Genomic DNA, 23,285 nt, shown 5'->3' on the forward strand with positions numbered 1-23,285 from the left:
TTTGGTTTTCCTTTTTGTAGCTTCTATTTTCTATTTGTTCTGGTCAGAGAAATGTGATTTCCTTTATTCAGAAGCTTCTAGTGTGGCTGCTTGCATCAGTTGCATGTGCTTTTCTTCAATTAAAAATGAAATCAGCATTTTGAGGTACCATGAGACTGTAGATCTCAAATCAGATCATTGCAGGACAATTAATATATACTAGCATTTGTCAGAAGAAAACTTCAACCAATATCTAGTTAAAGCCTTGAAGATGAAGCATTTTCAATCATAGAAAATTGCAGTGGAGATTTAAACTTCAACATATATAGCATATATTAATATTAATTTTACCATTTCCCAATTAAAGTATATATTAATATTAATATTAATTTTAACATAACTAGTCCCTTAACTTAATTTTAGGTAACATTTTGGTCCTTTATCTATTTTTTCCTCATTTTAATCATTTATCTTTTTAAATAGATTCAATATTAGTTCAGTTAAAAAAACACAATTACATTATTCTTTTATTTTTCTATTTTCCTTCCACAATTACCTTTTAATCCTTTAATCTTTCACGCAAATTAAAAACACAATCTGGAAAATGAGAAAACGTGAAAGCGAGAAACACAGAAGAAGAGGAAAACGCAGAAGAAGAGGTAAACGCATAAGAAGGGAAAACGATCCAGAAGAAGAGGAAACTGCGATCCTGAAGAAGAGAGAAACGCGAACCTTAAGAAGAAGAAGAAGAGGAAACGTGATCCATAAGAAATGGAAACAGGATTCTGTTTTGATACAAGGTATTTGCATTCGGTTTCAATTTTGATTTAAAGGACTATTTATATAATTTTGCCAATTAATATTAACACTTCAATTAATATTAATTTTACCATATTCCCCAATTCTTTTTTCCAAAGCCAAGAAAATTAAATTAAATTGAGTTCTAGACACTTAATGTATATGTATTGTTTTGAAAGTGTGTACAAATGAAAGGTACATGAACCTTCATGTCTATTACAAGTGGTTGGTGTATAGTGCCTGCGAGTGTTATAAACTCGGGAATGGTTGTAAATTCATAATGAGTGACACTTTAATTAATAATAATCTCATCCTTAATTATTTTAAAATCTAAAAAATAAAGTTTAAATAACAAAAAACATAAGAATTTTTCTAATTACACCCCAAGTATTTTTGGTTACACCCCGAATTGACAAAAGTACCCATAACTTATTTTTAAATTTTCATTCATTACCTTTTGTCTTCCTCTTCCTCTTCTTTTTTTTTTTTTTTTTTTTTTTTTGAAAAAGCTAAAATGAAATTTATTAAAATCGCAATGAATCTTAACCAGCACAAGGAGTGCTAGGCTAGGAGTTTTAAAGTAACAACATACAAAGGATAGATGGGGAGCCCCCAATGGAAAACCCATACACCCGTGAATCAAAGAAAAAATCCAAAAAAACTATAGAAAATGCCTCCTAACAATGGGTTATCTCTGAGATCAATTAATAGAAAAACCAAAACCAAGCTAACAACATGATCAACGAAACAACATAAACATATGTTGTACCAAAATCCTCAAACATCGTCACAACACCACAAAAACAACTTTCACCACCCATATTCCGCTGCTCGCACACAACCCCTGAACACCAACTTAAAAACCTACACAACAACCTTTGAAAAACAGTCGAGAATAAAACCCCAAACACCACCCTTAGCTCTCCCAAGCACCTTCATCCAAAACACACCTCAAAGAACCACAAAAGCCAACCACAAACCCTTGTACCATCATACAAACAAGGAAATAAAAACATAGCCATCACTAACAATCACCAAAAACCACCACAAACACCACCACAAAAATCAACACCCCTACCACCATCGTCACCAAAACTACCATTGACCACCACAAAAACCACCATTAACCATCACTAAAAAGCAACACCAGCCACCACGCACATCACCACCAAAAACCACCACAAACACCACCACCAAAAATCACCACGAGCCCCACCACAAAAGACCCAAAATCAGCACCACCATGAAAATCGCCATGAGGCACCACAACCAACACAACCAAAGATCCATCGAAACCATCACCACCTATGTTGTGAGCAAACATAACCTCCACCACAACCAAGAGAGAAAACAAATCAAATAGTAGCCCCAATAAAACCAAACAACCACCGACAAGCATCCAACGACACACCACGAAACCCACCAACGTCCCAACCAAGCGAAACAAAAAAACACCAAAAACACAAACCAACCTTTACGACGACAGAGAGAGCAACCGTACGTCGGAAAGGTACGGTGGTGTGGAGGATAGAAATCCTCATCGCACCACCATCCATTTGATCTACCTGACCGTCTCCTTTCTCTCATATTTAATTCAAAATGCAATCTGTTCTATCCAATTTTCACATTTCATTTCATGTTCTTTCACAATCATTTGCTACACATTTTTTCCAATAGAGATGTTAATTTATGTGATTTTTAAAATAATAAAGAAAAAGAAAGTAGTTTAGGGTTATAGATTTTTTTTATCCCAAAATCGTAGAAACCTATCAATTGAATAATAGAGAACAAAGGAGGAGAATGTGATTGTCAAGTAGACAACAACTGACTTAATTGATTCAGGTAATTTTCCCCATATACTTACATGTTTTTTTTGAAAGCTTCTCCATAAACTTACATGTTGCTTTAAAAATGAATTTATGTTTAATTTTGCCTTGAAGTAAAATACGTTAATTCAATTTACATGTACATATACGCAAATTGGTTTCACGTTTACATACGTGAATTAAGTTCACTTACTACCTGCAAAAATATGATTACGGGAATTGATTTTACTTGGGAGACTAAGGGCTGTTTGGGTATTATCATAAAATATTAATAGAATTTTGGGTGTAACCTGATAATTTTGGGGTGTAACTAGAAAAAATCTTACTTTTTTAAAGTTTAATAATAATCTCATCCTTAAATTTCCTCAAAAAGATAATCTCATCCTTAATTACATTGATAACAGTAAAACCTGAGATTTGTAAAGATTAAAAATATTCTTAATTTTGTCGAGACAAAAAAACATATTTAAAATTACTGTTGACAAAAAGTCTTACGTATATTTTTGACGAAAAAAATTCTTACGTAAGTTGTGTATATTTTGTCAGTTAATCTCAATCTTTTTTTTTTTTTTTTTTGACAGATAATCTCAATCTTTCTTCTATCTTAATCTATCTATGACATACACATAACTCCAAATTATCATTGCAATGCAATCATTATCATTATTATAGATATACATACAAAATCGTTAGAGTGAGTACTCCACTGCATTATTGGCTTTTTATGGTCTCACAATTATTATTATAATTATTGCCACTTTTATTATTATTTTTTTGGTAGGTTTTATTATTTTTTTTTGAAGAAAGGTTTTTATTATTATTATTATTATTATTATTATTATTATTATTATTATTATTATTATTATTATTTTATTATTATTATTATATTACCAATTATATTATTATTTTTTGGTAGGTTTTATTATTATTATTATTATCTAACCAATATATAAGTTTAATAATATTATTCCGCCAAAAAAAGTTTAATATTATTTTTTTTAAAGAAAAAAAGTTTAATATTATTATTTTGATGAACCTAGTACATAGTTTACCAAATTAATTGTCAACTAACTCCTCCTTTTAAAATTTATATATATTTATTATACTAATTATTATATGATACTTTTTTTACAGGATTATTATATGATTCTATTCCCCTTCAAAAAATATATTATATGATTCTTATCATCATCCATTGACATTTGACAATAGCATTAAGCTGCACTACCTAGTGCTTTTAATTACACCGCGTCACGTACGTGTTAAAATATATAAAATATTGTACCAAAAAACAAAACACCACATCACAGATAAAAAAATAAACCCTTCAACAAATAAAATAAGAATTTAATTTGAATAATAATTATCTTGATGAAGAATTCAATTCATAAATGTTAAAATAATTAGGATGTGAAGATAAATATATATAGTCAGCAATCGAACTGATTAGTGATCCCAATCCAAGGAATATGTGCACCAGCAAAATAGTGTATAATAATAATAATAATAATAATAATAATAATTTAATATTAATAATGAAAAATGATAGTCAAATAAAAACAAAAACAAAAAAAATATCAACATAATAGCATTTATTCTATTAAAATAATAGAAGAACAAGTTGTACAGTGGGGTCCAATTTGTCTCTATACATTTTCATTTTCCTGGTCAGATATCATTTTGTCTGCTATGTTCAGTATTTCAGTTACCTACTTGATTTTCTCTTCCTCAGAAAATAACCGAACTAAAACAAGTTTGTGTACTTCTATGTTCATGATTGAATTTTTCATGTATCCAACCTTTGAATTTTGGTTCTTTCAATAAAACAAGGTTACACACTTATGTGTCACAAGTACCAGGTTGTTTTATAGGTAAGGTTTTGAATTTCAGCTTGTGTAGTATTTTTTTTTTTGTTTGAATTTTCATTTATGGATTTGAGATTATTAGCAGTGTATTTGCATGTTGAACAACAGAACTAGTTCTATATTTCATGTTGTTATTGATTAGAAAAAAATTATTCAGCTAAAATCTTGTTATTGACAATTTTTAATCAAATTTATTCTTATTATTATAAAGTTTTGTTGATGTGTGGAGTTACTCAATGAACTCTTTCCAGTAAGAGTTTGAACTTATAACTTCAACCTCGAGTGACATAGTTCAAATTCCCTCGGAGACGGTTTTATCTTTTAACCTGAAGGGACGAAGTTCAAATTTCCTTCTTCAATTTGAAAAAAGATCTAGTTTGATTGTAAAATAAGTTTTGCCAGAATTTTTTCTTGAAACTCGTTTTGAAATGGAAGTCAACAGGTTTTTTTTTGAAGCCTTGGTTTGACTTGGCAGTGATATCATGAGTTAACTTTATGTGTTTTGGTAACTACATAAGTTTTTGTTCTGATTCCAATGTTTTTTTCTTGTATTTTTTGTGAAGGTACCGGAAAGAACTTAGGAGTTGGAAGTTATTGAATCAAGTTCGAAATGGCTTCGCCGTTAGAGATTGATGAAGAAAATGATAACAAAGGTAGTATGTGGGATTTGGAACAGAAACTTGACCAGCCGATGGATGCCGAAGCAGGAAGGCTCAGAAATATGTACAGAGAAAAAGTATGATGCAAATTCTTTTACTCCATTTTTGCTTTTTCTGAATTCTATTTTGTTTACATAAGATACTGCAATTTGCAACTTTGAAATTTTGATGTCTACAACATGTCTTTTAAGTGATTTTAAGTAATTTTTTTCGATCTATGTTATTTTGATTTGTTTCAGAAGTTTTCTGCGCTGTTGCTTCTACGACTGGCATATCAAAGTCTTGGTGTAGTTTATGGAGATTTGGGAACTTCGCCCTTATACGTTTTCTATAACACATTTCCTCGTGGAGTTGATGATCCGGAGAAAGTGATTGGAGCTCTTTCTTTGATCATATACTCTCTTACTCTTGTGCCGCTGCTCAAATACGTTTTCATTGTATTAAGAGCAAATGACAATGGTCAAGGTATGTATTGTTTTCCAACTGTTTGGTTAATTTGGATATTATGGTTGGACTAAGGAATATTAAGTAATTATTTGATGCAAGAGTAAGAGAGTGGATTTTGACTTAAGCCTTTAGCATTTATTGAATAGGTACTTATTTTCAATCAAGTTTTAAGTTATTTTTCAGAAGCTATTTTGGAGAGCTTATTGAAATAAGCAAAAATCAGCTTATGAACATATCATAAACTATGTTTATATGTCGTCTCAAACAACTACACTAGTGTTTACGTCATAAGATACACTCAAATAAAGTCATTGTAAATAAGTTATTTCATATGTTGTGTAATTAAGTTTAACCAAGCTTACATCTGTGGAGCAGGTGGAACACTGGCTCTTTATTCCTTGCTTTGCCGACATGCAAATATAAAGATCATTCCGAACCAGCATCGTACTGATGAAGAGTTGACAACATATAGCCGGACTACCTTCCATGAGAAGTCATTTGCTGCCAAAACGCAAAGATGGTTAGAGGAACAAAAATTTATTAAAAGTACCATTCTTATTCTTGTCCTTGTTGGCACCTGCATGGTGATTGGAGACGGTATTCTTACCCCAGCTATATCTGGTATGTTTTCTGTCGGACTCATCTTCTTCCTATTTATTTGTTAGTTCCTCCTTTCATTTTTGACTTTCCTTTTTGTAGAAATTTTTTCAACATATTCATTATGAAATTTTCTGATGTAGTTTTATCTGCTGCTGGTGGCATCAAGGTAAACAAACCCGAAGTTGATAGCGGTATGCTCCTACACTTTTAACATACATTAATCTTTTATGTTTTCCACTATGTATATGAGATTATAGTTTCGAGTTTTTTCATTGGTCTTGAAATTTTTTTTTCCCTTTTTTCCGCCATGGTGTTACAGGAGTAGTAGTGCTGGTTGCTGTTGTAATATTAGTTGGACTATTCAGCATACAACGTTATGGTACAGATAGAGTTGGTTGGCTCTTTGCTCCAATTGTTCTTCTTTGGTTTCTCTTAATTGGAGGTATAGGTATTTACAACTTGTGGAGATTTGGTGGCCGTGTCTTAAAAGCCTTTTCACCTCTCTACGTGTATCGGTATCTAAGAGACGGAGGCAAAGATAGTTGGCTTTCCCTTGGTGGAATCTTGCTTAGCATAACAGGTTTGTTTAATTTTGATAACTTCTGATTTGATTCGTGTGTTTTAAAATTATTTAATAAGGTGAGCGGTTAATTTAAAATCGAAAACTTGTGACGATTGATTTCAGGGACAGAAGCTCTTTTTGCCGACTTAGCCAATTTTCCAGTCTCATCTGTACAAATTGCATTTACTCTCGTGGTGTTTCCTTGCCTTCTTTTAGCATATTCTGGACAGGCTGCATATCTGGTGAATAACTTGCATCATTCACAAGATGTGTTTTACCGTTCTATTCCAGGTTTGTTATATCTGTCACACTACATTAAAATTTCTATTTCTGTTACTTAGATTAGAATGATGCACTTTTGTTTCTTCATCAGGAGCAAAATGTGGGTCTGTCCCTGTCTTCATGCAATGATTTTTATCTGTTAGAGGTTAATTATTCTGTTCTGCAGAAAAAATATACTGGCCGGTATTTGTAATTGCAACGCTAGCAGCAGTAGTTGCAAGCCAAGCCACAATCACCGCAACCTTTTCAATCATTAAGCAAGCCCTTGCTCATGGATGTTTCCCAAGAGTCAAAGTTGTGCATACATCAAAGAAATTCCTCGGCCAGATATATATTCCAGATATCAATTGGATTCTTATGGTTCTATGCATTGCTGTTACTGCTGGTTTTAAAAATCAAACCCAGATTGGAAATGCTTATGGTAAGTTTTTCGCTTGCAGAAGGTTGTGAGCCATTTTTTTCATGTTTTTTTTTTTTTAATGAAGAAATAAATTTATTAGAAGGGAGAGAGAAAATGCAACTTGTAGGAGGATATGAAATCATCTAGAAAAATACATTGAAAATTTGCAATATAGGAACTAATCATTACGACATTAAAAAGGGCCTTTCCTAATTTCTTTACATTGAAGGGTCTAATAACTACTAACTTCGTCCCTAGATATAGGACTCGTTGACCAAATCACGGGAGCTAAGAAAGTTGTCAGTAACATCAGATTTGTTGACAACTAGTATTGTTTCGCAAGTTTATCCTTGAGGAGAGATGATAAGTTTATGTTTCCATCATATTATTTAGTACAGGTTGCAGAAAAAAGTGTAACGTAATTAGGGGTATATTGGTACAGAAATAATTAATGCAGCTGAAAATTTAAAGGGGGCCTATAAAACGGGACTGGGAAATAGGATCCTATATTTAGAAACGGAGGGAGCCCTACATATATACATTTTCTCTAACCAATATGCAGTTTATCGTCAACCAGAAATGAACGCTTACTTTGTCATTAGATGATCGTATGTTGTCTATAAAAGTGGGATATATGATGCTCATAATAAAAAAAACTGAAACAGAATAGCTGAACATAACTAAACGGTTTAAGTGAACCAAGAAGATATACTAGATCATTCACCAGTTAACAAAGTTTAAGAACTTTATTATGCTTATTAACCAGCGAATTTATCCTTGTAATGACAGGCACTGCAGTTGTGTTAGTCATGCTGGTGACAACACTGCTGATGATTTTGGTCATGATATTAGTTTGGCACTGCCATTGGATTCTCGTTGTTGTGTTCACCGGCTTATCATTGATTGTGGAATGCACATATTTTTCGGCTGTACTCTTCAAAATCGATCAAGGTGGCTGGGCTCCCCTTGCAATTGCCGGAGTATTTCTGATTGTTATGTATGTTTGGCATTACGGAACGGTGAAGCGCTACGAGTTTGAATTGCATAGCAAAGTCTCAATGGCATGGATTCTCGGGCTCGGTCCCAGTTTAGGACTAGTCCGTGTCCCTGGAATCGGCCTAGTCTACACAGAGCTTGCAAGTGGAGTTCCCCACATATTTTCTCATTTCATTACAAACCTACCAGCGATCCATTCCGTTGTTGTTTTCGTTTGTGTCAAATATCTTCCTGTCTACACAGTCCCAGAAGAAGAGCGGTTCCTTGTCAAGCGTATTGGACCGAAGAATTACCACATTTTTCGGTGTGTGGCACGATATGGATATAAAGACCTACATAAGAAAGACGATGATTTTGAGAAGAAACTATTTCACAACCTTTTCATGTTTGTTCGGCTCGAGTCCATGATGGAAGGTTGCTCGGATTCAGAATACAGTTTATGTGAACCGCAAACCGAACAGTCGAGAGATTTCATGTTGAATAACAATGGAAACGCAACTTCATTAAGCAATATGGATTATTCAATTTCATCAGTAGATTCAATAGTTCCTGCTAGATCACCAACAAATGTGAATGTTACTTTTCAATCTTCTAACAGTCACTGTACTGAAGTCGATGAACTTGAATTTTTAAACAGCTGTAGAGAAGCTGGTGTTGTTCACATACTAGGAAACACAGTTGTGAGGGCTAGTAGGGATTCAAGATTCTACAAGAAAATAGCTGTTGATTATATATATGCATTTCTTAGGAAGATATGCAGAGAAAATAGTGTGATCTTCAATATTCCTCACGAGAGTCTGTTAAATGTTGGTCAAGTTTTCTATGTATAGTCCCTTCTTCCCTTCTTTACTTTGTATAAAAATCAATAAGATTATTTATTATTTTGTGCCTGCCATTTTGTGCAGAGTTGCAGATTTTTAGATATTGTTCAGAATTCAGATTTTATGTGTACAGGATCTATAAGATAAGTCATTTGTTACAGCCAAATGTAATATAAGAATATTACTTTATGATAATTATATTATAAATTTTTTTTTGGAATGAATAGGAAATGCATTCAGAAGTATGACTTGGGGATTCAATTATCTGATCAAACTTGAAATATATTAGTTTGCTTTTGAAATTATCATTATAGTGTCTTAACCTAAAATAATTAAAATCGTATTTGGATGTTTTGAAAGTGAATGAGTTATGTTTCTAGCTCTGCTGTTTAATATCAACACCCAACGTGAGTTAAGTCACGCTAAGTTTATAACCTGCGTGAATTAACTAACGTGGGAGTACTTTCGTTCTTTCAGTTGGGAGGGAGTGTTTTTTTGATGGCAGAATAGCAATATGTGATAAAATTGTAAATGTAATATATATCAGGAGCTCATGTAAGTACATTTTCAAATTAGTATCTTTCTCTTGCATACCAATATTTAGTTACCTGAAACATTAGAAAAAGTTAACATAAGTTAAATTATTATATATTTTTTATTGAAGTCGAGGACAATGTTTTCTATTTTGCGCAAACCAAATATCTTCTGCGTTCAAGTGTAGAAACTAATCCCTCGAATAATGTGAGATTCAAATGGACGACAAACTCTCATAAATAGTTTCAACGCTGCTGCATGCCCAAGACTGAATTTAAACCTAAGACTTTAATTAAATTAGAAGAGATCTACGCCATCTCATCTAAGCGCTTTTGGTCTTAGAAGACAACGTTGCTCCTAGAAATGATAGAAAATTAGTAATTAGCTTGTACCATAAAAAAAAAAAAAATAGTTATTTGGATTATTCTGGTGTGACTGCTCTTGCATGTGGTTTCTTTAATTAAAAATGAAATCAGCATTTTGAGGTACGATGAGGATGTAGATCTCAAATTACTATTTGTTGGACAATTAATATATATTATGATAACTATTAAATTTAAATAAATAATGAAACCTTGAAGACTCAATTATAAAAAATATCAGTAGAGATTTAAACTTCAGCATAGAAAAAAAGTAGGGTTAATTAAGTTTTTAGTCCCTATAAATATTCACAGTTTTGTTTTTAGTCCCTACAAAATAAAATCACAATTTTTAGTCCCTGTGGCATTTTCCTTAAGCATTTTAGGGACCAAAAATGTTGATGAAAATTTTTGTAAGGACTAAAAATGCTGATGGAAAAAATTTATAGGGACTAAAAATACTGATGAAAATTTTTAGAGGGACTAAAAAGTGTGATTTTATTTTATAGGGATTAAAAACAAAATTCTGAATATTTACAGGGACCAATTACTTAATTAACCCAAAAAAGTAATAGTATCCATTATTAAACACCTGAAAATGCTAACTAAGTTGTTTTGAGGTAAACTAAGAAAATATGCTTAATTGCATTTTTGATCTTCTATTTTAAAATCAAACTTTTTCATCCCTCTAATGTTTGTCCCAACCAATGTTTTTTGCCTTAAAAGATGATGATTTTTGGAGCCAAAAAAGGTAGGTTATTGTCTCAATGTTGAAATTAAAACAAAGTATCATTTTTAAGTTTAGTAAAATAATGGAACCAAAAGTACAATTAAACCGAAGAAAAAAATCTTAAGTGTTTGACTTTATAAGAATAAGAAATCAAATAAGTTTTAGACAAAACTTATACATGTATTCTTTTGAAAGAGCTATCGAAGTAAGGCACGTTGACTATTATGGTTTATCACATGTTGTTTGTGTATAATGTATGTGAGTGTTGTAACCTATAGAAAGTATTTATTGTTCGATTTCCATTCATAAAAATAAAATAAAAAAAGCCAAATGTCATGCATATTTCTGATTTTTTTTACCAAATGTCTACATATAGTACGACGTGAGGGAAGTTAAGGGTAAGGACTAAACTATTTTTTTTTAACAAGGTAAAGACCAAATTATCATTACAATCATTATCAATAATCATATTTATCATTATCATGTATACACACAAAATCGTGAGAGTGTGTACTCCTCTGCATTATTGGTTTATCGTATTTTTTTTCTGCCAAAATAAAATATAGGTTTAATAGTAATTTTGACACCAACACACGTTGGCTCAGTTGGTAAGGAACGGGCCACTTCCTTGCAGAAGGTTGTGTGTTCGATTCCCTCTGCCGATGTGAGGGCAGTGTTGGTGGGTGATCTGTAAGTACCTCTATAAGTGCCCTTTGGGCCCGGAGGCGTGCCCTGACCCTGGTGGTGACCGGAGCCGAACCCACCTAAACTTTTTGTAACAAAAAAAAAAAATAGTAATTTTGACCCTTAAGTAACACGAAGGAGCGATTTTGACCTTGAAAAAAACAATTACAACTTAACCTCCTAAGTATAGATATAAATCACCATCTGATCATCTTTTGTCTGAGCTTCCTCTTCACCCAAAATCGCATTCGCAGGAACATCACAGTGAAACCAAAGCATTACATGCGAAGCGACGGCGGAGAGAAACGTCATGAAGGAGCTACCTGCCCAGAAGGAAGCTAAAATGGTGAGAAAGTAAGTTCTCCATTAGGTTTTAATCTTTCTCCGACGTGATTTGATTTAGGAAAAATTGGGAGGTGATAAATTTGATGAATTTTTTGGAATTCTGGGTTGGTTGATGAAGCTCATGAAGGGAATGGCCGAATGGATGAAGATTCCGGCGAGTTTCCGTCAACGGTGATGTCACTTTCACCCCGGTACCAGCAACGGTGATGAAGGGAATGGATGAAGATTTTTCTCATGAAGAGGAAGCTCACGTGGTTCACTCTTTCATTCTTTTTTTATTTTTATTATTTTACAAATACACGAATGACATTTATATTTATTTTTTAAATAAAGATCGACTACTCACTACATGTGCGTTGATTTGCAAAAGGGGCAAATATTTAAGAGGTTGAGTTGTAATTGTTTTTTTAGTGGTTAAAATTGCAACTTCGTGATACTTAAGGGGCCAAAACTGCTAATAAACCTAAAATATATTAACATTATAAAATATTTTATCTAACACCAAAATAGAACACCAAAATTTAACAAAAGCAACAAATCAAACAATATCAGAAAATTAAACAATACCAGAATAGAACCATTATTGTGGTTCTTAAAATTTCTACTTTTATAATTTAATCAATATAGTTTTAATATTTATAATTTAAACAATATAGTTTTAATATTATATATTATTCAGAGTTTAGGAGAAAACTTACGCATGCAGCTGTGTTGAAATTTACACTTGTAACGTCCCGTTTCATTATTGTTTCTTTCCGTCTCCTCTTGAATCACAATCGGATCTTCCATCAATTACACCCACGTGTATGCATCAATTCACCATGGAAGATTCAATTTCTGCCTGAATGATTTAAGAGATTTTCCATCCCATCCCATTTGGATAGTTTCGTCTCCTTTTCAAATTCCTGCATCTTAGTTCTCTCTTTTCCTTTATTGTGTAATTGGTGAGATTTCAGACAGAAATTAGTAGTTGGAAGTTATTGAAGAAAGTTCAAAATGACTTCACCGTTAGAGATTGATGAAGAGAATGATAACAAAGGTAGTATGTGGGATTTGCAACAGAAATTTGACCAGCCAATGGATGCAGAAGCAGGAAAGCTCAGAAATATGTACCGAGAAAAAGTATGATGCAAATTCTTTTAACATTTTTTCTTTTTCTGAGTTCTATTTTGTTTACATAGGATAGGGTACTGCAATTTGCAACTTTGAAATTTTGATGTCTACAACATGTCTTTTAAGTGATTTTAAGTAATTTTCTTCGATCTATGTTATTTCGATTTGTTTCAGAAGTTTTCTGCGCTGTTGCTTCTACGACTGGCATATCAAAGTCTTGGTGTCGTTTATGGAGATCTGGGAACTTCACCCTTATACGTTTTCTATAACACATTTCCTTATGGAGTTGATGATCCGGAGAAAGTGATTGGAGCTCTTTCTTTGATCATATACTCTCTTACTCTTGTGCCGCTGCTCAAATACGTTTTCATTGTATTAAGAGCAAACGACAATGGTCAAGGTATGTATTGTTTTCCAACTGTTTGGTTAATTTGGATATTAATGGTTGGACTAAGGAATACTATTATAACTTTAGGGTCTGTTTGGGAGTTTAGAAAAAAGGAAGGGGTAAGTGGAGGGCTTTGAGGAGTTCATTTTTTTCCCTTCATAATACAGAATCCATCTAATTTGGAGGAATTCAAAAAATGTATTCGAGGAGGATTTTGGAGGGCCTAGATAAATTTTTCCTTGCTACACAATCGCTTATGTCATAACATGCACTCAAATACATTGTAAATAAGCTATTTCATATGTTGTGTAACTAAGTTTAACCAAGCTTACATCTATGGAGCAGGTGGAACACTGGCTCTTTATTCCTTGCTCTGCCGACATGCAAATATAAAGATCATTCCCAACCAGCATCATACCGATGAAAAGTTGACAACATATAGCCGGACTACCTTCAATGAGAAGTCATTTGCTGCTAAAACTCAAAGATGGTTAGAGCAACACAAATTTATTAAAAGTACCATTCTTATTCTTGTCCTTGTTGGTACCTGCATGGTGATTGGAGATGGTATTCTTGCCCCAGCTATATCTGGTATGTTTTCTGTCGGAATCATCTTCTTCTTCCTATTTATTTGATACTTCCTCCGATCATTTTTCTTTCCTTTTTGCTGAAAAAATTTGTTTCTATTTTTTTTCTTCAACATATTCATTATGAAATTTTCTTATGTAGTTTTATCTGCTGCTGGTGGCATCAAGGTAAACAAACCTGAAGTCGATAGCGGTATGCTACTACACCTTTAACATACATTAATCTTTTATGTCTTCCACTATGAATATGAGATTATAGTTTCTAGTTTTTTTTCATTGGTCTTGAAAAACTTCTTTCTCTTTTTTTTCCGCCTTGGTGTTACAGGAGTAGTTGTGCTGGTTGCTGTTGTAATATTAGTTGGACTATTCAGCATACAACGTTATGGTACAGATAGAGTTGGTTGGCTCTTTGCTCCAATTGTTCTGCTTTGGTTTCTTCTTATTGGAGGTATAGGTATTTACAACTTGTGGAGATTTGGTGGCAGTGTCTTAAGAGCCTTTTCGCCTCTCTACGTGTATCGGTATCTAAGAAACGGACACATAGATGGTTGGCTTTCCCTTGGTGGAATCTTGCTTAGCATAACAGGTTTGTTTAATTTTGATAGCTTTTGATTTGATTCTTGTGTTTTAAAATTATTCAATAAGGTAAACGGTTAATTCAAAATCGAAAACTTGTGATGATTGCTTTCAGGGACAGAAGCTCTTTTTGCCGACTTAGCCAATTTTCCAGTCTCATCTGTACAAATTGCGTTTACTCTCGTGGTGTTTCCTTGCCTTCTTTTAGCATATTCTGGACAGGCTGCATATCTGGTGAATAACTTGCATCATTCACAAGATGTGTTTTACCGTTCTATTCCAGGTTTGTTATATCTGTCACACTCTACATCGAAATTTCTGTTTGAGCATAGTTATCAAATCGAGATTCAAATCAAGAATTGGGAGACCTATTTTTTTCGAATTGTGAATAGAATCTTATTTATGAATCGTAAGATGCATCACCGATAAAATAATTACATTTTAAGTAAAAACAAATGGTATAGCAAAACTGTAAGCTGATATATCATATAGAACCTCAAAATAATTCAATATTCAAATCGTAAATCAAATGAAAAAGAAAAGTGACCAAGTATACAATTACAAAGTTGACAAAAAAAAAAAAAGATGGATACACTAAGTTTAGGTAGTGATTCTTGTTAGCATCCAACACTCGGTGGGATTTAGCCCCACATCAGATAGATAGGATTCTTGAGAAGAGTTTATATAGAGGAGGCACTTCTCACCGTACAAGCCGGTTTTGTAAGGATGAGTTAGTCCCCGATTTTCGTTTCATGGTATCAAAGCCTATCGGGTCTATCGTTGGGCTTCCTGCATCGTCCCCGCTTCAGGCCCATTGGACTGGGCTGAAGAGTGAGGGGGTGTGTTAGCAGCCAACACTCGGTAGGATTTAGTCCCACATCGGATAGATAGGATTCCTGAGAAGAGTTTATATAGAAGAGGAGGCACTCCTCACCGTACAAGCCGGTTCATATCAATTGGGTTCAGTTTTGTATTGAATTGAGATAGTGAATTGAGATAGAATTGAGATACAATGAATTGAGATTCAAAATCTCTACATAGGATTCAAAATCTTCTCTACATAGGATTCAAAATCTCTACATAGTAGGGATTCATATCAATTGGGTTCAGTTTTGTATTGAATTGTATTGAATTGAGATACAACACACATATATTGTAAGATACTAATAGCCATGCATTTAGAATATCATAAACCTATTGGAAACAACACAACCTTTTCAATCATTAAGCAATTAAGCAAGTTATTTAGAATGATGCGCAACCTTTTCAATCACCGCAAGCATATCAATTGGGTGCAGTTTTATTTAGAATGATGCGCTTTTGTTTCTTCATGCAATGATTTTCATCAGTTAGATGTTAATTATCCTTAGTTCTGCAGAAAAAATATACTGGCCGGTATTTGTAATTGCAACACTAGCAGCAGTAGTTGCAAGCCAAGCCACAATCACCGCAACCTTTTCAGTCATCAAGCAAGCCCTTGCTCATGGATGTTTTCCAAGAGTCAAAGTTGTGCATACATCAAAGAAATTCCTCGGCCAGATATATATTCCAGATATCAATTGGATCCTTATGGTTCTTTGCATTGCTGTTACTGCTGGTTTTAAAAATCAAAACCAGATTGGAAATGCTTATGGTAAGTTTTTCCCTCGCATAAGGTTGTGAGCCATTTTTTTTCATGTTTTTTTTTATTAAGAAATAAATTTATTATAAGGGAGAGAGAAAATGCAACTTGTAGGAGGATATGAAATCATCTAAAGGAGATATAGAAAAATACATTGAAAATTTGGAACATAGGAACTAATCATTACGACATTAAAAAGGGCCTTTCCTAATTTCTTTACATTGAAGGGTCTAAGAACTACTAACTTCGTCCCTAAATATAGGACTCGTTGACCAAATCACGGGAACTAAGAAAGTTGTTAGTAACATCAAATTTGTTGACAACTAGTATTGTTTTGCAAGTTTACCCTTGAGGAGACATAATTAGTTTATGTTTCCATCATAGTATTTAGTACAGGTCGCACACAAAGTGTAACATAATTAGGGGTATAGTGGTACAGAAATAATCATGCAGCTGAATGAAGGCTTACATGTTGTCAACAATATGCAGTTTATCATCAACCAGCAATGGAAGGCTTACTTTCTCATTAGATGATCGTATGTTGTCTATAAAAGTGGGATATATGATGCTCATAAAAAAAATAAAACTGAAAAAAGACTAGCTGAACATAACTAACGTAACGGTTTAAGTGAACCAAGAAGATATACTAGATCTTACACCAGTAAACAAAGTTTAAGAACTTTATTATGCTTATTAACAAGCGAATTTGTCCTTGTAATGAAAGGCACTGCAGTTGTGTTAGTCATGCTGGTGACAACACTGCTGATGATTTTGGTCATGATATTAGTTTGGCACTGCCATTGGATTCTCGTTGTTGTGTTCACTGGCTTATCATTGATTGTGGAATGCACATATTTTTCGGCTGTACTCTTCAAAATCAATCAAGGTGGCTGGGCACCCCTTGCAATTGCCGGAGTATTTCTGATTGTTATGTATGTTTGGCATTACGTTACGGTGAAGCGCTACGAGTTTGAATTGCATAGCAAAGTCTCAATGGCATGGATTCTCGGGCTCGGTCCCAGTTTAGGACTAGTCCGTGTCCCTGGAATCGGCCTAGTCTACACAGAGCTTGCAAGTGGAGTTCCCCACATATTTTCTCATTTCATTACAAACCTACCAGCGATCCATTCCGTTGTTGTTTTCGTTTGTGTCAAATATCTTCCTGTCTACACAGTCCCAGAAGAAGAGCGGTTCCTTGTCAAGCGTATTGGACCAAAGAATTACCACATTTTTCGTTGTGTGGCACGATATGGATATAAAGACCTACATAAGAAAGACGATGATTTCGAGAAAAAACTCTTTGACAACCTTTTCATGTTTGTTCGACTCGAGTCAATGATGGGAGGTTGCTCTGATTCGGAATACAGTCCATGTGAACCGCAAACCGAACAATCAAGAGATTTCATGTTGAATAACAATGGAAACACAACTTCATTGAGCAATACGGATTATTCAATTTCATCAGTAGATTCAATAGGTCCTGCTAGATCTCCAACAAATGTGAATGTTACTTTTCAATCTTCTAACAGTCACTGTACTGAGGTTGATGAACTTGAATTTTTAAACAACTCTAGAGAAGCTGGTGTTGTTCACATTCTAGGAAACACAGTTGTGAGGGCTAGTAGGGATTCAAGATTCTACAAGAAAATAGTTGTTGATTATATATATGCATTTCTTAGGAAGATATGCAGAGATAATAGTGTGATCTTCAATATTCCTCATGAGAGTCTCTTAAATGTTGGTCAAGTTTTCTATGTATAGTCCCTTCTTCCTTTCTTTACTTTGTATAAAGATCAATAAGATTATTTATTATTTTGTGCCTGCCATTTTGTGCAGAGTTCCAGATTTTTAGATATTGTTCAAAATTCAGATTTTATGTGTACAGGATCTATAAGATATGTCATTTGTTACAGCCAAATGTAATATAAGAATATTACTTTATGATAATTATATTTACAAAAAAAATTGGAATGAAAAGGAAATGCATTCACAAGTATGATTTGGGGATTCAATTATCTGATCAAACTTGAAATTCATTAATTTGCTTTTGAAATTATCATTATAGTGTCTTAACTAAAATAATTGAAAAACATTAATTTATCTAAAGTTTTATGAATAGGAAAAAATTGGTGAACCACACAAACAACAAAATAGAACAAAACCAGAAAATCAATTTAAACTAGATGTAGACCCGCTCGTTGCGCGTTTTGATGATGATGAAGATGATGATGATGATGATGATGATATATATATATATATATATATATATATATATATATGTATGTGGTTGCATCAAATTATAATTTCTTTCTTAATTTGTTGTAATCTGTTACTTGTTTTGAGAGGCCATGGAAATGATCCATTTTCAAAGAATTGGAGCGAATCATCCAATGTTAAATAAAATCCGTTGAAATCTTCACCATCCATTATGAGAGAGAGAGAGAGAGAGAGAGAGAGAGAGAGAGAGAGAGAGAGAGAGAGTTTACAAAAGCGAAGATTTAAGTATAGAGATGTGGACACTTGAGAAAATATGAGACAAGAAAAATGGAGAGATCCATTTTCTTAAAGAGCATACATGTTTTTGAGTTGAGCTTCCATTTCCTTGATTGTATATTAAACATATTGGAAATTGTAACATTTGATTTTTTAAATAATAATTTATAATTTTAGAATTCTTAGAGATTGTCTCGGGGGCACTTGTTAGCAAACCCTAAAAATAAATAGCTTAAATTATCATAATCAAAATAGCAAACATGGATTTCTCCAAAATTTTGAGCATCGAGGCCAACTCCAGAATATATTGTTTCCCATGCCTTGAATGACTTCTTAATTTAGCAATCTAATTAACCTCTTTGAACACCATGGTGTTATCGTTAGAAAGAACTCAATGGGGTTTAAGGATTATTTTCTCAAGATTTAATTGAATTGTATATTTACTACTCAGAAGTATTTATACTCATACAACAATTTTTCTTTACATTCTACCATACGATCAATTGAATGTAAAATCCTTTATTATAAAAGTTAGATTTGCCAAGCTGGCATGTTAGCCCTAATCCCTCCTCATTTTCCCTCCCTAATACGTAATTAATGCTAATCCCATATGCCAACCACTCCTTCAATCTCAGTCGTATATCTCATTTAGATGTTTTTGAATTATTTTTTCATTTTAATGCAACTTATGGTATTATCTTTCCAGTTTAATGTACTATCTTTTAATTTCAATGCAATTTATGGTATTGAAATGTTTCTTCGTTTGACTATTAATATAAATGCAATTTATGGATGATTGTTTACCAGTAATTTATATTGTTCTATAAGCCCTTGCAGCCATAAAAAAAATGAACAAGGATATGTCATAAACTATTAACAGTACAGTGCATAAGCCTCGCTAATTCATAGTCATAATTGAATTCTTAATTTGAAAATTACTCTCATCAAATTTTTATAACTCACGCATATCATCTTAAAATGTGAGTGCAAGACACAATACGATATATGATGTTCAAACCAATCGAAAAAGCAAACATAACAAGATTATAATTCTCATATTAAATATAGACAGCAAGTCCAAATCAATTGGAAGATGTTACATCATAAGATGATATAAAACAGATATGTTATTTAATAAGACACTTTTAGTTTTAACTAGCCTTCATGCAATTCATATTGTATAGATCACGGAAATAATGCTATGATTGTGATTTGAAATAAGTAACTTTGATTAACAAAATAGTTATCAATAGCTTTTTTGTGAATTTGTCGCTTTCCATTATATATTATGATGTCACTTTTTTAATTCTCTCCATTTGTCTTATGATGTAATCTTAAATCAAAGAACATGAAATGATTTGTGCAGATCTTCTTACATGTAGTGAATATCATCTTGTGTGTGGTGTATGTGCTTGCATATATTTTCAAGAGTCACATTAATTGTATTTGTGCATATCTTCTTACATGTAGTGAATATACAGAGTCACCTCAATTAATGCATTTGGTGCAGGTGTTTTCTGAATTTATTGAGGTTAGTAATGCGCGTGCAATGGCTGAGAAACCAAAACTAAATTTTGAAGTGTGCAGACAAATTGCACAATTACTTAAATAGTCATAAATGCTTCAGGTTTTGCAATTAATCATTTATCAAGTGTGCCACAATCTTTAATAGGTTTATCAGATATCAATTGTATTGCCTTTTCACTTACCACCGGTAACGCCCAATTTTTATTATTTATTTATTTATTTGATTGAGTTTAGAGTCTTTTTATAATTTGATTGATATATTTGATAAGTGATATTTTCGTTGTGTGTTGATATTTATTAGTAGCCCCTATTTTATATATTTAGTGGAAGAATATATTCAGTGGAGAAATATAATTATTTAGAATAATGAGGCTTTGGGGCAGAATTGGAATTAAGAGAAAATAAATAGGTTAAGGTTTATATAAAAAGGAGAGCTAGAGTTAGAAAATTATATTACGTGCATAACTGTTTTGGAGAAAGAGGAGAAACCTAGAGAAGAGAAGAGTCAGAAAAGGAGAAGTCTGTAGAACCTTGTTGACAACCAATCTAAGGTAAGGGTGGGACTAACTTCTCTAATAATGGGTTTATAATTCTGAAATAGGGTTTAACATGTTTGTTGTTGTTTTATTTTGATGATTAGAGAAGTTAGGGTTTTGAAAAGAAGTTAGGGTTTTGAATTGCAAATTAATTGATGAAATTCATGCTCCAGTTGTAGTGATATGTTTGGGTATGTTAATTTATTGATAAATGAATTGTTGATGATGAAATTGCATGCTCTTGGTATATATATTTGGATACTTGATGAATTATGCTCAAATGATGATTTATGTTATGTTGTTGTTGATTTGTGGTTGGATTCATGATTATGAGTTGTGGTTGTTGATGATTGTTGTTGTTAATGTCATATTATGAATTGGGTATGAATTATGTTGAGTTGTTGTTGTTGATTGTGATGATTTTGAATGAATGTGAAGTTTGAATAATATAAGTTGCTTTTTCTGATTTTTTTCATCTCTGCCCGAAATTTTAAATGAAAACTGGTATTGATCGGTGCAGAATTGGTCTTAGGTGTAAACACGAAATTTGTAGGTATGGATGCTAGCTTTCTAATGTCGTTGGTCTAACGTCAAAACGATTTATAGAACTTGAGTTATGGTCAAATTACTGCATGTTGGTCACAGTGAATTTTTATGGACTTTCTGTACAACTTTTTCGAATTTGAAATGAAAATTGGTATTGATCGGTACAGAATTGGCCTTTTGTGTAAACATGAAAGTTTTAGATAATATTGTTAGATTTCCAGTGGCTTTTGGTTTGACGTGAAAATGAATTTTAGTTTTTGAGTTATGATGAAAATACTCCAAGGAGGTCTTAGCGAAATTGCACGGTGACATCATTCTCTGTTTCATGTTTTTGCGTCTGTTTCACACGTTTCTGTTTTGAATTGGTCTTTGGTATAAACATGAAAGTTGTTGATAATTGTGATATCTTTCCAGTTGCCTTGGTTGACTTGAAAATTTGTTGTGTATAATTTATTATGTTTTTACAAAGATGTTATATGATGAATTGTTGATGTTCAAATACGATGCTATATGATGAATTGTTGATGTTTAAATACGATGTTATATGACGAATTGTTGATGTTTAAATACGATGTTATAAGATGAATTGTTGATGTTTGAATACGATGTTATATGATGAATTGTTGATGTTTAAATATGATGTTATATGACGTTGTTTATGATTGATGAATATGAAATTATGACGTGAAGTCGATGTCGTTGTCGTTACCACAGTTGTCGTCGATGTCTTCAAAGTTGTAAGTAGTTTGTCAATGTCGTTTAAGTTGTAAGTTGTTTGTCGATGTCATTGAAGTTGTTGGTCGTCAAAGTATTGATGTTGAGTCCATGCATCACCAATAAAGAAGAGGGTTCATGCCCTGGAATGCTTAGTCATTCACCCCTAAAGAAGAGGGCTTATGCCCTGGAGCTTATGCTCAACTAAAGAAGAGGGCTTATGCCCTGGAATGCTTTGTCATTCACCCTAAAGAAGGGGGCTTATGCCCTTATTTGTACCACATGCATATAAGTTGTCAAGTTGATGAAGTTGTCGTTGCATTTTGTCGTTGATATTAAGTTGTCAAGTTGATGAAGTTGTCGTTGCATAAGTCGTTGATGTTGAGTTGTCGATGTTGTTGTCGTGTTGTCAAGTTGCCATTATATTTAATGAGTTGATTAATGAGTAATTATGTGAAACATTTATGTTGTATAATTGTTGTTTAACATTGTTAAATCTGTTGTTATTTATGTTGTTAAATTCTGCTGAAGAATTATAAGTTTATTATTATTGAATGTGAAATCTCACCCCTTCTGTTTGAATGTTGCCTCTACGTGGGTAACATGCAGATAACCAGAATTAGCTGTTGATGTGAGTTGACTCCCTCACGCGTCGTCTTAGGGTTGCTCTGATACGTAACGGGATGGGGATCTTTGCATTGCTTCATTTTCTTACGTGTCTTTATGATTTATGTTGATGGACCATTTGAAATGGATTGTTTAATAAGTTGTTTATGATGATTGAGGCCTTTAGTGTCAAGTACTTGTTTAATGTTTAAGAATTTTTCCGCTGTGATATATTATGAAGTTGATCTCAGCAGTTGTTTTAAATAAAGAGCAGATTTTGACTCTAATTATATTTGATTTATGATTTAAAGAAATGTGACATTCCATTTGAAGTTGAATACTCTGATTATTTATGTATTATTTTACATGTTGGGAAAACGGGGTGTTACACCACCAATCAAATAACTAGCGTGTTACTGTTGTTTAATGTCCATGCACGTTATTTTGGTTTTTTCAAAACCAAAACCAGACAAGTGTTATCTTCCTTTAAGGCCAAATCATATAGCCAACAACACATTTAACTCTTAACTATATAAGTGGGACTTAGTTGTGAGAATACAACTATTCTGTTCTTTTAGCACATTACTGTTTCTTTCAATTGATAAGATGGCAAACATTTTCACCCCCATTTCAGCCGTGACAGGTGGGAAGAAGGATTTGAAGTTGATTGAATATTTACTATTTATAAGTA

The 23,285-nt window shown here is 32.9% G+C and overlaps 2 protein-coding genes across 4 annotated transcripts; both read left to right on the top strand.

The window, feature by feature from the left end:
* Positions 1-4,285: 4,285 nt before the first annotated feature.
* Positions 4,286-9,459, top strand: LOC146945589 (potassium transporter 10-like). 2 transcript variants are annotated; one of them, XM_085743920.1, is made up of 9 exons: positions 4,286-4,474; positions 5,032-5,204; positions 5,367-5,592; positions 5,950-6,195; positions 6,315-6,365; positions 6,494-6,754; positions 6,860-7,027; positions 7,185-7,439; positions 8,208-9,459. In XM_085743920.1, the coding sequence occupies exons 2-9, from the start codon at positions 5,079-5,081 to the stop codon at positions 9,242-9,244; spliced, it is 2,370 nt and encodes a 789-aa protein (XP_085600046.1). In that variant the 5' UTR covers positions 4,286-4,474; positions 5,032-5,078; the 3' UTR covers positions 9,245-9,459. The 2 variants fall into 2 exon arrangements, with proteins under 2 accessions (XP_085600046.1, XP_085600047.1); XM_085743921.1 differs by having other exon boundaries at positions 5,370-5,592.
* Positions 9,460-11,761: 2,302 nt separating this feature from the next.
* Positions 11,762-18,023, top strand: LOC146945590 (potassium transporter 10-like). 2 transcript variants are annotated; one of them, XM_085743922.1, is made up of 9 exons: positions 11,762-11,896; positions 12,006-13,009; positions 13,175-13,400; positions 13,734-13,979; positions 14,118-14,168; positions 14,301-14,561; positions 14,667-14,834; positions 15,930-16,184; positions 16,897-18,023. In XM_085743922.1, the coding sequence occupies exons 2-9, from the start codon at positions 12,884-12,886 to the stop codon at positions 17,931-17,933; spliced, it is 2,370 nt and encodes a 789-aa protein (XP_085600048.1). In that variant the 5' UTR covers positions 11,762-11,896; positions 12,006-12,883; the 3' UTR covers positions 17,934-18,023. The 2 variants fall into 2 exon arrangements, with proteins under 2 accessions (XP_085600048.1, XP_085600049.1); XM_085743923.1 differs by lacking the exon at positions 11,762-11,896 and having other exon boundaries at positions 12,772-13,009; positions 13,178-13,400.
* The last annotated feature ends 5,262 nt before the right edge of the window (positions 18,024-23,285 follow it).

This window comes from Medicago sativa, chromosome 2 (genome assembly GCF_051527215.1).
Source record: "Medicago sativa cultivar Bolivia chromosome 2, Bolivia_mono, whole genome shotgun sequence".
In the NCBI taxonomy this organism is placed as follows: Eukaryota; Viridiplantae; Streptophyta; class Magnoliopsida; order Fabales; family Fabaceae; genus Medicago; species Medicago sativa.